The sequence below is a fragment of the Lepisosteus platostomus genome, chromosome 16, assembly GCF_059453375.1.
Source record: "Lepisosteus platostomus isolate fLepPlt1 chromosome 16, fLepPlt1.hap1, whole genome shotgun sequence".
Taxonomy (NCBI): domain Eukaryota; kingdom Metazoa; phylum Chordata; class Actinopteri; order Semionotiformes; family Lepisosteidae; genus Lepisosteus; species Lepisosteus platostomus.
Genome location: NC_142626.1, coordinates 8,987,270 through 9,001,328, shown reverse-complemented (window position 1 = coordinate 9,001,328; position 14,059 = coordinate 8,987,270). Strand labels below are relative to the sequence as shown.

The 14,059-nt window shown below is 40.2% G+C and overlaps 1 protein-coding gene and 1 long non-coding RNA gene across 2 annotated transcripts; both read right to left on the bottom strand.

The window, feature by feature from the left end:
- Positions 1–1,356: 1,356 nt before the first annotated feature.
- Positions 1,357–14,001, bottom strand: LOC148646817 (uncharacterized). Its single transcript, XR_015927709.1, has 4 exons — positions 13,739–14,001; positions 12,363–12,464; positions 10,059–10,085; positions 1,357–1,756 (listed from the first exon to the last, which is right to left on the bottom strand). It is a non-coding gene; the product is annotated as an uncharacterized LOC148646817 (long non-coding RNA).
- On the bottom strand, positions 6,413–9,299 carry LOC148646818 (uncharacterized). Its single transcript, XM_088609009.1, has one exon. It carries the CDS (start codon positions 9,022–9,024, stop codon positions 8,359–8,361), a length of 666 nt encoding a protein of 221 aa, XP_088465135.1. The 5' UTR covers positions 9,025–9,299; the 3' UTR covers positions 6,413–8,358.
- Positions 14,002–14,059: the final 58 nt, after the last annotated feature.

Below are 14,059 nucleotides of genomic sequence, written 5' to 3'. Positions count from 1 at the left end.
AAAATTGCAGCAGTCAGCTGACACCCCTACCTTACACGAATCATAAGTTTAATAGACCCATACCTATTGTTAAGAATGTTCTTTTTATGAAAATGCAATGCTTTGGAACATGAATTGTTACCCAAATTTGAATTAATGAAAGGTGAATTCAAACTATGAAGAAGCAATTTAAAGAAATTTAGAAAGCTCCGGCAAATGTAGAGAGTAAAAAGGAAGGTGTCATGCAACTCATTTCATATCGAGTGTACACCTCATATTCCACTAACTAGTATGTGTGAGAGCTAGCAGAGAGCCTATGGAGTAGTACAAGCCATGTGTGATATGAAATATAGATGAATGGGTTTCAGGGAATTAATTACATTCATAAAAAGAGGTATGGGTGAAATTAATCTGAAGAGGAAATTTGCCACTTTAAGTAAATATACTGTACACTTCTTAAGATACCTAATAGAGCACACCAATTGTTTGCCTTAATAAAAAGTAACTGAAAACTGTTACTGTTACTGTTAAAAACAAATTTGCTACATTTTCATTCATTTTATTTTTTAAATTTACCTATTGTGATTGAGATTTATGTTAGTATTGTTACTGCTATAGGTGACTAGGAAGTGTCTCTAAGAGTTTAGATAAAGTGTGCAACACCTGACATTGTAAACATTTCCATCTTTAAAACAGAAGGGGATGTTTGCTGAGATGTAGGGGGGTTACCATTGTTGTAACAAACAAATAAGTTCTGGACCCCGAGATGAAGTTGAAACAAGTGAGTTTAATTGCATGCTAGGTACAGTATATTCAAAGAGTTGTTCAAAATTATAGGTACAAAGCTCCAGTTTATACAGTATAGCAAACTTCATCCATTTCTGACGCAAATTGTTACAGTGGTAATGGGGGAAGGTCACCTGTGTTTGGACATTCTCTAGATCTTGAACACTTTGAATGGCCAGTCTTATCTTCCCATAGTTAGGGAGTCTCTATCTCATACTTGGAATCTCTTATCAGTTAACTCCCATCCCTGCCATAACTCAAAAGAGCTTAAGCATGGAATGTTTTGTAGCAAAAGAAGTTTTTGTGCATAAAGAAACAAGTAAACAATTTTTTCACATTTCCTATCTTTCTTCATTCCCCCCCTTCAGTACTACACAAACAACATGAGGCAGACTTCGCCTTTTTAGGAGTACAGGCATGCATTACCATGACTTTGTGAGTTGCACGATTACAGCAAGATGTGATTAAAGTCTTACCGCAAGTGACGACTACAATTGCACATACTGTATAAGCAATACTAACCCTACAAATAGATACTGTAACAAAGTTCCACCCCAGAACCCAAACACAGACTTCAGCCATTTGGAGATCAATCATCAGGATCTCGGTATAGCAATACAGACCCAACATTAACTTTGATTATAATTTGTGGCTGATAGATATGACAATGCCAAGAATGTGTTGATACCATATTCCCCAATATCAGAGTGATGTTCCTCAGGCCTAACAAGCACACTGTTGGCCGCTCTTAGGAAGCCCGTAAGACACAGAAAAAATAGCAACAGCATTATTTCTGTTCACTCAGTCTCTGGTGCAGTGGCTCGGTGACAGTGCAATGCATGGATCCAGCGATCTCGCCCAGTCATTCGGATGGCAGAGTTGGTAGTCTGTAGCACTTGGTATGGTCCCTCTCAGCTGGGTTGCAATGTCAGTCAGGGCATCTTTTTCACTCACTCCCACTCGTCAGGTATCAGGTCATGTCTTCCCTCTACTGTGTAGCGGCAATGCTTGTTAATATGACAGAATTAAGCGTTGGTACGCTGTCCTAAAGAAGGCCCCATCTCACCCTCCATCTCTGTGGTGCAGCCACAGAGAAAGTATTCATGCAGGCTGATTTAAGATGTTTTCTTTTGATAAGGAACAAGCTCCCAGACGGGGATGCACTTAGCTAAGCCTGGCTATTATGATCAATGGTCATCCATTGGCGCCTATCAGTCTAGGGAGTGCCGAATGGACATCTGGACTGCATTCCTAAGTGTCAAGAGTAAGTGACTTATATCTCATCTTGACCAACCAATCAGGGACTGGCAGGGCGTGGTAATACCACGTGGCTCTCCAATGCCCGCCAAACTCTCAACCAATCAGCACACATCTGTGTCTTGGTCAAAAAGGGAGCGCAAGCTCAGATCGGGGCTCTCCTTGGCCATTTTCGTGCATCCTCAGAGACAATCACGTGACAACTGCTGTTGTCTGCAAAAGGACTTGGACTTTGTTCTAAGCGCGAGGCCGAGGATCCCGTACGTACTCAGAATTCTACCAACGTGAATGCTCCGCTTGATCAACGGCAGCCTACAGTTGGACCCTCGTCGACAACCTGAATAGCTTATTCAGAAACAGCGCTGGACCGGGAACGAACCAGCTTCTTCCCAGGCAAAAGAGTGACTTGTGAGGACTCGCGGTCACACTCTGTGCATAGAGACTTTCTACTAGCCAGCCGGACTGCTGGTAGATCCCCTCGGAGCAACGACTGCCCTGCGCGCCGCAGTCAGATTCCTCCGCCTGTCCTACTCCGAGCTGCACCTCGACTGGTTGGCCGGTAGCCAGAGGACGCCAACACAACGTCCATTGGACAACCGCTGGAACAGAGGCTGCAACAGAGCCTGTCAGCTGGTTTGGTGTTCGTGCCGGGAAATTCCAAATCCATACACAGTGGATAAGTAAACCCCATGTTCTACATTGCGTCTCGAGAATTCAATTGTACCTCAACACAAGTTGTTATCAATTTAATTCATGAGTAATGTATTTACTTCCAAGTTTAGAGTAACAGTGGGTAATAACACTGATAAGCGATTTGGTAACCGAACTATATATATTGACATATATTCTCTGTTGTGTATCTCTTTGTGTTTGCATCTCTTCGAGATTATATACCTTGTATATTGATAACCCTCACAGTAAGGTCTGCCGCTCGTATCCAGGCAGACTAGTATATGTTTGGTGCACAATTTATATTAATAAATGTATCTCGTGTATTGAACGGTGTGCGTTGTTAGTTGTTCTGACGATTGATTTTCTAGAAGCCCCAACGAACAATCTCGTGATTACTGCTACAATTAATAATTGTCTCAGTAAACCCATCAAACACCTACAACTGGAAGTCCCCAAGCATCCAGCACCTGTTCACCAGCCCCGTGCACCACTTTAGTTAAGAACCTACAATACTGCAATAGAGAATTAGATAGCAAACTCAACAATCTATTAGCCAAATTTGGCCCTCCAGGGAGTTTCATTGGTCGGCCCATGATGAACTCAAATGGGCTCAGTCCCACAGTTCTGTTTGATTCAGCCAGCAGGCTACACAGGACCGTAGGCAGAGCATCTACCCACAGTGTTCCTTCAGTCATTAGATAACATCTTGTCAGTCTTTCAGAGTTCTGTTCATTCGTTTCACCGTTCCTGCAGACTGAGGGTGATGGGGGCAATGAAGGTCCCATCTCACCCCTAACAACGCAGCCACAGCCTGACACACCTTCCCTGTTAAGTATGTCCCTTGATCAGAATCCAAGCGGCTGGGCAGTTAAAGAGGCAGTGGCCTCAACCCACCGGGAAAACAGATCCACAATCTTTAAGAGTCCAGTTTTCCCTTTACATACTGGCAAGCTACAATTGTCAATTTGCCAGTGCATGAAAGGTCCCTCAGGAGCAGGACGTTTGAGCTGTAGCACCCGCACCTGAGCTGTAGTTGACATAATTATCATGCAGCCCCACATTCTTTTCTAACCATTTGCATTTCTCTGTTCTGGAGGCCTCAGCCTGAATGTCCTGTAACTGTCCCTTTTCTACCAACAGAGGTCTCAAGAGACTCCTGCACTCCCAGGGCTGCCCGCCTCCCTCATGCACCAGAAAGGACCCATCGGTAAACAGTATTAAATCTTCATTAAATCTTCAAGGCCACCCCACCCTTTGGCAACAGCATCTAATGGTCCTGAATAGTATCCCACCGGGAGGTGCCTACCTCCATGCTCCTGCGTTAGCACAGCTGCCCAGAACCCATTTTCCACACTTACATACAAAGGAATGGTTGATCCATCTGAGGAAACTCCAGTCCTAGCACCTGTAAAAGAGCTTGTTTCAAATGATTACGGGCAGCTTTTGCTGCTGTATCCAAGGCAATCTTGTTCTTGGACTGCACTCCCCCCTTAAGCAGATCTGTTATGAGGTGTGCTCACTCTGTAGAAAGAGTCCATCCAGGCCTTGTTAAAATTACACAATCCTAAACACAGTTGGACCTTATCGTAACTAACTTTATGTCCCTTTTTAGCTAGAATCTCCAAAACCTGATGTAGCTCAGACTTGTGGGTTTCCTCATCAGGGGAAGCAATCAGAATATCATCGACATACTGAATGATCACAGAGGTCAGTTGCGGTAGGTCATGTAAGTGCTGTCTGATACACTGTTCTGTATAAAGTAAATCCCTGTAAATGCTGCAGGGCATCCCAGTGGAACCCACCCACATTTGAGTGATAAAGTGCACGTCTACTCCTAAATCAATGTAACGACCTTGTATTTAGAGAGCACAGCTCGCTGCCCCCCTACTCCTGTGGCCTCCTGCTGTCTCCCCATATACTCTACACCACACCTTTGAGCAGTGAAATGAGAGAAGCATGACAATTGTGCTATAGTATCCCATAACAGAGAAACAGACACCCCATTAATAGTACATTTTAGCTTGAACTCATTTTGCCCAATTGACTGGGATAGACTAAGGGTGGCTACAAGGGAGCTCTCTCAAAAGACCGTTTATCCTCATCAGACAAATCTCTTAGCTGGGAGATGATTTTTTTCCTGTTCTTCCCTGTCAAATGAACCACAGGGCAAATCCCTGCTTTCTTCATCCTGCATGCACTGTCTACAGATTCTCTTAAAATGACCTGTATTTTTTTACAATAATTGCAAACCAGAGATCTCCCCTGGTTACCCTGTCTATTTCCGTACCTTAGCCACCTTATTTATTTCAATCTGTCGGCAGAGTTTAGCCAGTTCTGCAAATTTCACAGTGGTGTTATCCAGCAGTTATGATTCTGAATTTACAGCATTTTAGCGATATCTGGTTTCAAGCCACTCAAATAATTCTGCTTAATTACCAATGAGGAATCACCCCTTTAATTGAACCCAAGCCTGAGTAGTACAAAGCACAAATGCTAACCACTGTGGGACTGTACTGTCTTAATATATTTCAACTTTTGTTTAAATTAATTTTATACAAATACTATGTTTAGATAACTCATTTAGGTCCACCTGTACTGTGCTGGTATTTGTACTTATACGTTTTAGACGCTCTTATGTTTTCTAGTCACTTAAGTTGATTTTGATTTGCTTTAGTCAAGTTTCTTTAGTTAAGTCTCTAGCCAGTCCGGCTGGCTAAACACACTCGCAGCGTCATTTACTGTACCAAAACTCACAGTTACGCACCGAGGTCTTTTACACACACACACGTCGGCACACAAATTCATAAAACACACATACAACTATTGAATATTTTTTGTACTACACCCTTAAATTATTAGATTATGTGTTACACCTCATGAACATTATAGTTTTGGTTTTAGCGTAAATGCACTGTATTTTGTTTCACCTCTACATGTATCTCCTTCAACAGTGTAACTTTTTATAAACACAATATCACTTATTCCAATATCTGTCTGTTTATCCTTACACCACTGTTCAGCCCAAACACCATCTGAGAGTCTGTGCTTTTTTTCAGCTTTTCCTCACATTCTTTAACTTGCATTTGTCTGATACATAATCAGACACCTCCACTGCTTCATCAGACAGCCAGTTAGCACACATGTACAGTTTCTTACTGTGTCATGTGAGGTAACAGCTCATAGACAATTGCTTTACACTTGGAAAAAAACTGTGCATTGCTGCAGTCATGTAACTAGGGGCGTCTGTTACCTCCAGATCTAAATGCTTCCCAGAGTCTTTAGAGAGGACTTACTGTATCTTGCACTGTTCACAAGTAAGGAACGAGAACACGTGCAACTCTCCTCCCAGATAAGTAACTTACCATCCCCAGAACGCCAGCATTGATGCTTTTGCCCCAGGGTGGACTTACGCACTAGGCTCCAGTCAGAGCTATTCTCGGCTCCCAATGTCCTTTAAATCCTCCTACTAAGTGATTTGCTCTTTTATTATGAGGTGGGTTTATGTTTGAGTGTTGTGTGTGTATGTTCACAAACAATAAAAACATCAAAAGCGTACACATTATCGACTTCCCACTTTCACTCACATCGGGCATCCCCTTTTACCTTCTGTAGGGGTTTTGTGAATTTATTGGGGCAATTTATTAATTGTAGCAGCAATCACCAGGTGGTTCGTTATGGCTTTTAGATAATCAATCAATCAGTGACGCACACACATAGATTCAATAAACGAGATACATTTATTAATACATAAATTGTGCATAAAACATATAACAGTCTGCCTGGATACAGGTGGCAGATCTTACTGTGAGGGTTATCAAAATGCAAGGTATATAATCACGAAGAGATGCAAAACACAAAGAGATACAAACAAAAAATATGTTCAGTATACCATTGGGCTATACTACCGTTAATCAGTCTACATTAGCTACTCAAAAGTAAATACATTACTCATATGAATTGGATTGATATCAACTTGTGTTGAGGTAACAGTTGAATTCTATAGATGCAATGTAGAACATTGGGGTTACTTATCCAGATGTGGATTCGTATTTCCTGGTACGGACACCAAGACCAGCTAGCGGCTGCGTCCAATTGCCAATAGGCATCGTCCCGGCGTCCTCTGGCTTTTTTCCAACCAGTCTTGGTGCAGCTTGGAGATGGACGAATTAGGAGGAGAGATTTCTGCTGTGGCGACATGCCGACAGTGTCTCTCTCAGGAACCTACTAGTAGTCTGGCTGATTAGTAGAAAGTCTCTATGCACAGAGGGTGACCACGGGTCCAAGCAAGTCACTTTTTAGAGGTGTAGCGCTGTTGCTGAATAAAAACGTATTCAAGCTGTCGACAAGAGTCCAAACGTATACTCCGGTGATCAAGCGAAGCGTCCACGTTGGTGTCGGCTAGCAATTTATGTACGGGCATTCCCTGGGCTGACACTTTGCTGAAACAAGGTTCCAGTCCCAGACAGCACTCACCGTCACGTGATTGTCTCTGAGGGTGTGAAAAGTGGCCAGAGAAGCAAAATTTCTGAGCTGTGCGGTGTCTTTTAAACCAGGACCAAGACAGGTGGTGATAGGTCGAAAGTTTAGTGGGCATTTCTGACCCACATGGGGTTACCACGCCCTGCAGGTTCCTGATTGGTTGGTCAAAGTGAGAGAAGAGTCACAATGACCTCTGACATCTAGGACCGCAATCCAGATGTTCCCAAGAATTTTACTGACAGATAGGTGCCAGGAATGGCCATTGATCATGATAGCCAAGCATGGCTGGGCACATCCCTATTTGAAAACTGCTTCATATCTCAAGTATAAATCTAAATCAGAACTGCATGAGTAGCTTCTCTGTGGCTGCACCACAGAGATGAGAAAGAGAGATGGGGCCTCATTTAGGAAGCACACCAACACTTAATTCTGTCTTATTAATAAGCATTGCCGCTACAAATGTATATAAAAAGAACAGGTTAATTCTCAAATTAATTCTCACATCTGGTAGGGATTCAAGGAAACAAGTGAGAATTAATTATTAAACAGAAAACAGATGATACAGATAAGGATGTGTTAGTTTGACGTGATATAATCAAGTACCACAGGGATCTCTACTAGGACCACTGCTCTTTATTATTTTTATATCTGTGATCTAGGTTCCTGTTTAAATATTGAAATGGTCATATTTTCAGATATGGAGGAAGCAAACTGTAGAAGCAGCAAATGAAATTTCAAAGATTTAGAAACAAATCACGACTAAGCAAACACATTTATCATATTGTGTACAATTCTGTTATAGACAAGATCTACTCTGAGGCTGTCCATTATAAAAGTATCATCACAATACCTGCAGAAAACACATATGTACCTAAAGCAATAAGCAATAAAAATAGAAAAATATATTCCACTCCAATTAATTTGTAATGCTATAATCAAACTAATAATACTACAGAAATGTGTATACTGTATTACTGCAGAAAAAAACATCTTAGTTTCCGTGAATCCAAACTAACTACCCCGAGCCCGTTAATTCCCATTGAACAAATCCTGCAGTTTTCTATTAAGCAATGTTTTCCAGTACCACGTCTATCATGTTATAGTATAAGCCTGTATGACAAAGAAGCATATTTTGTAGGACTCGTACATTTATTTCTTTGCATTTTCAGCAGAAAAATGTAAGGGCTAACAATACTGCCCCTCATCTTCTTCTTCTTGCATTGACATCTTCATTCCCACTTCAACACATTGTCTAACTTCTTTTATCTCTTCCTCAGAGGCTGGGGGCAAGGCTCCATTGAGTGCTTTTTCAATTTTCTCTGTTCTTGATTTTGTATTCCTTTCAAATTCTATTTTATTTTTCAGTACAATTGTTTTTATTCCTGCTTCTGCTTCTTCACAGCCAATCTGTAACTTTTTCCGTTCTGTATCAAAGTCAGATTTGCTGGGGTCTAAGGCCATGAGTTTCCCCAAGCAGCTGATTCTATCCATGAGGTACAAGTTGGAGATCTCTGTGTAGGTCCCAGAGATCATGTTCACCAAACTGGCAATATTAGATGCTTGGAAAGCTTGGTTATACAGCAGATCTCTTAGGAATGATTTTGCTGAATAGCCAAGCTTGGAAGAACCTGCTTTTTCTGCAGTTTGGACAACATCCTTTAAATGTTTGTTTAGGTTGGTTTTGATTATGTTGGAGAGCATCTGGAAAAAGAACACCATCTTCTCCCATTGTTCCTTTACTTTTCCCATCGCATCCAGTCCCTTCGTCAGCATTTTAATAGTGGTCTTGAAGTCGATTTCTTTCACCTCACAGCTCCTCATTGTGACTAGGATTGCTTTCTTCACAGACATTGTCTGGAGCAATATCTGTTAGACAAGAGCAGATTGTAAGAATGTCTTCACAAATTTGCACTGCTGTTATTTTTGGCTTGCAGTCTTCTTCTTTTTCCAAAGATTCCTTAACTCTTTTCACCTGATCTGCCACCCACTCAGACTTTGCACATTCCTTCTTTTGATCATAAAGTACGCCCCAATGTATTTTGTCTTCATGAAAAAAAGACTTAACTAGTTCTAGGAGACTCAAGAGAACCTGTGATTGGGCATAAACATTGCCTAATGCAATGGGATTTTGCTCCTTACTTGTTTTTCTTCCATGCTCAGTTACACTTGCAGTACAAGCACTATAACAGATATTAAATAAATTAGTGAGGGCAGAGAATCCATGGCTTTTTTATATTCTTGTTGAGCTTCATCCAACTGCTTTTGCATGTTTTCAAATGTCTTATTTGCTCTACGTTTTCCTTCTTCTGCTGTTTGTTTCCTCAACTTGGATTCCTCTATTTTCTACTTCAGTTCTTCTAATTCTTCACTATAGGCTGCCTTAGCATTCAAACAGGCCTCCATCAGCTCTTGAATCAGATCAATGACAAAGGTGAATTTTTTCTCTGTGAGCTCTGACAGGATTTTACACTCCTCTGCTATGGAGCTGATGTTTTCTAGCTGGTCAGGGAGCATGAGCTCGATGAGCTTGTCGTCATCTCGGACAATCAACTTGACTGCTAATTTTACATACTCTGGCACATTGGCAGAGTGGAGACGAATCTGGTCCATGTTCTTATGGGCCTCGTTGAACGCACCCCATCCAGCATTGCACACTTGCATGAGACAGGCGCGGAAGGACTCTGGGTAACGAATGAATTTAAAGCCATCTTTTGGGGGATTTTTATTGATAGAAAAGTCTGTATTAGAAGAGATAAAGACTAATTCTCCTAAAATGGCTATGGAAATTGGAGCTGGCATAAAAAACTCTTCCCAATTAGCATAAGGTTTCATTAGCAGTTTGTTGTCATTCCGTACATCTTCAGCCTTGGTGATTTTTTTGGTACCTTGTATTATTTCCATGATTCTTCTTCCTAAGAGTAAAGGATAGAAAATCAATTTGTGATCTGCAATTATGTGTTCATGTGCACTTGTACACATGGAAACCTTTCCTAAATATTCTGGATATAACATTGTTAGGAGGTGATCCTGTTAACATTTTGTGTGACAAATGGGGGCTTATAAAATTTTACAATTTTAGCATTATATTATTGTATCAACATCAGTTCAGAAAATATTTGGATACTTTTGTTTCAAGCAGCAGAAACAGTATTTATTTTTATCCAGAGCTGTAATGATCTGATTTATCATTATTAAATGTGAAGGATGCTGAATGTCAGCAAAAACTGTAAGAAGATATACAAATTGAAGTTTAGTGATAAGCAAAAGGTTTCAGACCCATAATTCAGTACAATAGAGTCGCGTTTATCTGACTTTCATTTATCTGACATTCCGTTTTATCCGACATAGCCAATTACCATAGTGTACAGTATATACTGTACACTATGCATGTGGATGAAAGATCCCCCTTAGAATTTCTGATCTTGCTATTCACTGCTTCTATAATAACATCTTTCGCAGTGCACTGAGATTTGTGGTTGGGTTTTGATCAATCATCATGCTGCAGTACAGCTTACCAGCAACTACAGCAAACTGATGTGAATTAATTTGATCCTTTTCTCCTGGCAAAAGTTCTACAGTTTTCTGGGCATAGCTGATGGAATTGCCAAGTCTTACCATGAATTTCTATAGAATTTTCCTTTTGCAAGTTAACTTCAATGTGACCGTGCTCTCGTAGAGGTCATTGTCTTGCTGAAGAGTACATTTTTCTACCTAATATAAAATTCTTAGATGACAACAAAACCGAATAAGTCATTTGAATGTCAGGTGTATGTCTCCTTAAACAACTCCTGTAGGTAATAACTTGTAGAGTAGGGATTTTAGAATGGATGTACCAAAAGTTAACTCATGCAAACTATTGTATGTATGGATCTGCATATCTCTGACACTTCTCAAAAGTCAATAATAGCCCTTTTTTATTTTAATTAATAAAAGTTACCTCAAATTAAAAAATAATATTTAAACTTAGTAACATGTATATCAGGCAACCCAGTGATCAGCATTACTGCCTTGAAGCACTGGGGCCCTGAGTTTAATTCTAGACCTTGCTCTGTGTTTGCATAGGTTTCCTTTCACAATGCAAAAACTTACTGTTAGATTGTGACTTCTGAGAAAACTGGCCTTGGTACTGTATAAGTTTGTTTTTGTGTTTGTGTGTGCCCTGTAATGCACTGGTGTACCATCTAGGGTGTATTCTGCCTTATGCCCATTGCTTGCTGGGATAGGCTCTTGCTCTGCAACATCACTGTATTGGATAAAATGGAAGGAAATGGGCCAGCAGCTATATCACCCTGCAGCTCTCAACTGGCTACCCACTGAAGCTAAGCAGGGTTGACCCTGGCCAACCTGGATGGGAAACCTCCTCGGAAACTACGTTTGCTGCTGGACAAGGTGTTAGTGGGACCAGTGGGGGGCACCCACCCTGCAGTCTGTGTGGGTCCTAATGCCCCAGTATAGTCTTTCTGATGAGACCTTCAACCATGGTCCTGACTCTCAGTGGTCATTAAAGATCCCTGGGCATTTCTCGAGAAGAGTAGGGGGTCATTCCAGTGTCCAGGCCAAATTTCCCCTCTTGGCCCTTACCGTGGCCTCCAAATTGTCCCCATGTATGATTGGCTTGCACTTGCCTCACCGCAATCCTCACCAGGAAAAGCAGAAGTGGAAATGGATAGAAACCCTATAGTCTCTCTTGGTAGCCTAAATATTGTGTCTGAGATGATAAAGTCCATAAGATTTTAAATTACACAGTGAATAGTATTGTGAAACAGATTGTTAATCTATACTCTGTACGTCTCCTGATGCAGACTTTATGTGTACATATACTTGCATATATGTGTGAGTGCCTTAAGGCAGATCAAGTAACAACAAATTTCATTATCTACACCACTGTTGTCATAGTGTTATAAACATCACAAATAGAACTCCTATCACAAGATTTTCTTTTTATAATTTGTAAAGTACAAATGACCAATTTTCTTATTATCTTATTGTATTGATATACTTGGTACAAAATACCTTTGATGGTTTGAGATTATTTTGGTCTGTTAATCTCAAATACAGAGACTTAAATGTTATAAATTGTTGTGAAAGGTATCACTACAGTGAAAGATTAAATTTTGGAGTACAGACATTAAACACACAGAAAAGCAGAAATAGCATAGTTTTGCAATGCTTAAAAGAACTGCTTTTACCAGCCAGCAGCAAGAAAAACTCTCACAATAATGAGTGAAGGTGGAGTCCTGACTGATAGAGGCCAGGAAGATCAGGGTGGGCACCTGAAGTCACAGACTCAGCTGAGGAAACATGAGATAGCCAAACACTTACATTCACATACCATTGTATTCTAAACCATTCATTTCTAGTCACTTTTTATCCAATACAGTAAGTACCTAGTGGAAACCTAAACAAACGTGCAGAGGATGTACAAATTCCATGTAGACATCACCCAAGGATGTAAATCCAGGGCCCCAGCTCTATGAGCAGCAATGTTAACTACTGTGCAGCAAAAAAAAAAATCATTTATGTTTTATTAATGTTTTACTAGGATTACTTGAAGTAAGAAGTAGTTCAAGTGCGTAGCTGCATCAGCATCTGTAGGCTGCAAAGGAACAAGTAAAGGTTTATTCTCTGTTGAAAAGAGAAGAAAGGAAACACAATGTTTTGGCTGTGGAGCCTTCTTTGGGTTCCTCACATGGTGCAGCGAATTCCTTGATTTTCCTGTGAGAATCCAAAGAATGTGTCTCTCCTGATAAAAATAACTCCGCCCTTTGATGACTTACCTGTGCTTACAATCTCAGCTTTGCTACAGTTATTAATATTTGTAAAGAGTTATGGCAATGGTATTAACTTCTATCCTGACTATAGAAAATATAGAATCAATAAAATGTGTATACTAATATACTCATTTTATTTCCCACTCCAAACTCTTTTGTAACATATATACATCTGTATTGAATGCAGAATTTATGTATCAAGCAAATACTGTATTTATGTAAAATAACATTGAAATTAGGCAGTGTTTAAAAGAAGAAAAAAAGTACCAAAAGTACTGTTAAACTACTGTTACTGTATATGTTGGACTTGAACATAGTGCACTGCAATCATCTAAGAGGAATAATGATAATGTTGTATATATTTGCTTTGTCTCTATTTGGTTGATTTCAGACAATTAAAACTGCAAAGCATAATGCCGTTATTGCTTCACAGAAGAGGTAATGTTCTTTGGAGGTTCTGCATATTCTTGATAACATTTTACCTTTCCATTACTTTGGGAAAGGTTCATCTTAGTCTCATTTGTACATAAAATTGCAGATGCTCTAAATGTCTTTTGACTAATCTTCAAAGCTGGTAAAGGAGAAGCATGATTAAGGTAAGGACATCTTCAGCCACCTCCAAATCTGGGAACAATGACAATAATAAATCTTCAATGACCTAATTAAATCACCACCTACTGTATAGTCAGTTAAGTAAAATATTTTAAGCACATTCTTAACTCAATTTAAAATAAGATGTTAGGTATTTCTTCCTTGTTTACAATGTGTACATGTATAAAAACTGTTTTGTTTACCTTTGTTTATGGTGTTAATATCTGCAAGCAACGTAATCTGTAGTTTCTTCTTGTGCGTCTGTGGACTCTGGCTGACAGATTCAGTTCCCAGTGCTGCACACCGTGCTCGTGTTGGATTCACTGCTAAACTGCTAGGAGAGGATACGAAACTGCAGAGGCCCACGGGATGTTTTGCACAAGGCTATACCTTTCATTGTATCTCAGGTTGTCTAAAATCATAAAGTAAGGTATGTAATACAGGTAAATTGATCAATGTTCCAGTAATCTTAACAAATGTCTATTACCCTAATAGGGATGACAGGAGCCTAATTAACTTTTTTC

What these genes read in the sequence shown, in the direction of transcription:
- LOC148646818 (XM_088609009.1), bottom strand. Translation starts at nt 9,024, where the DNA reads ATGTCTGTGAAGAAAGCAATCCTAGTCACAATGAGGAGCTGTGAGGTG.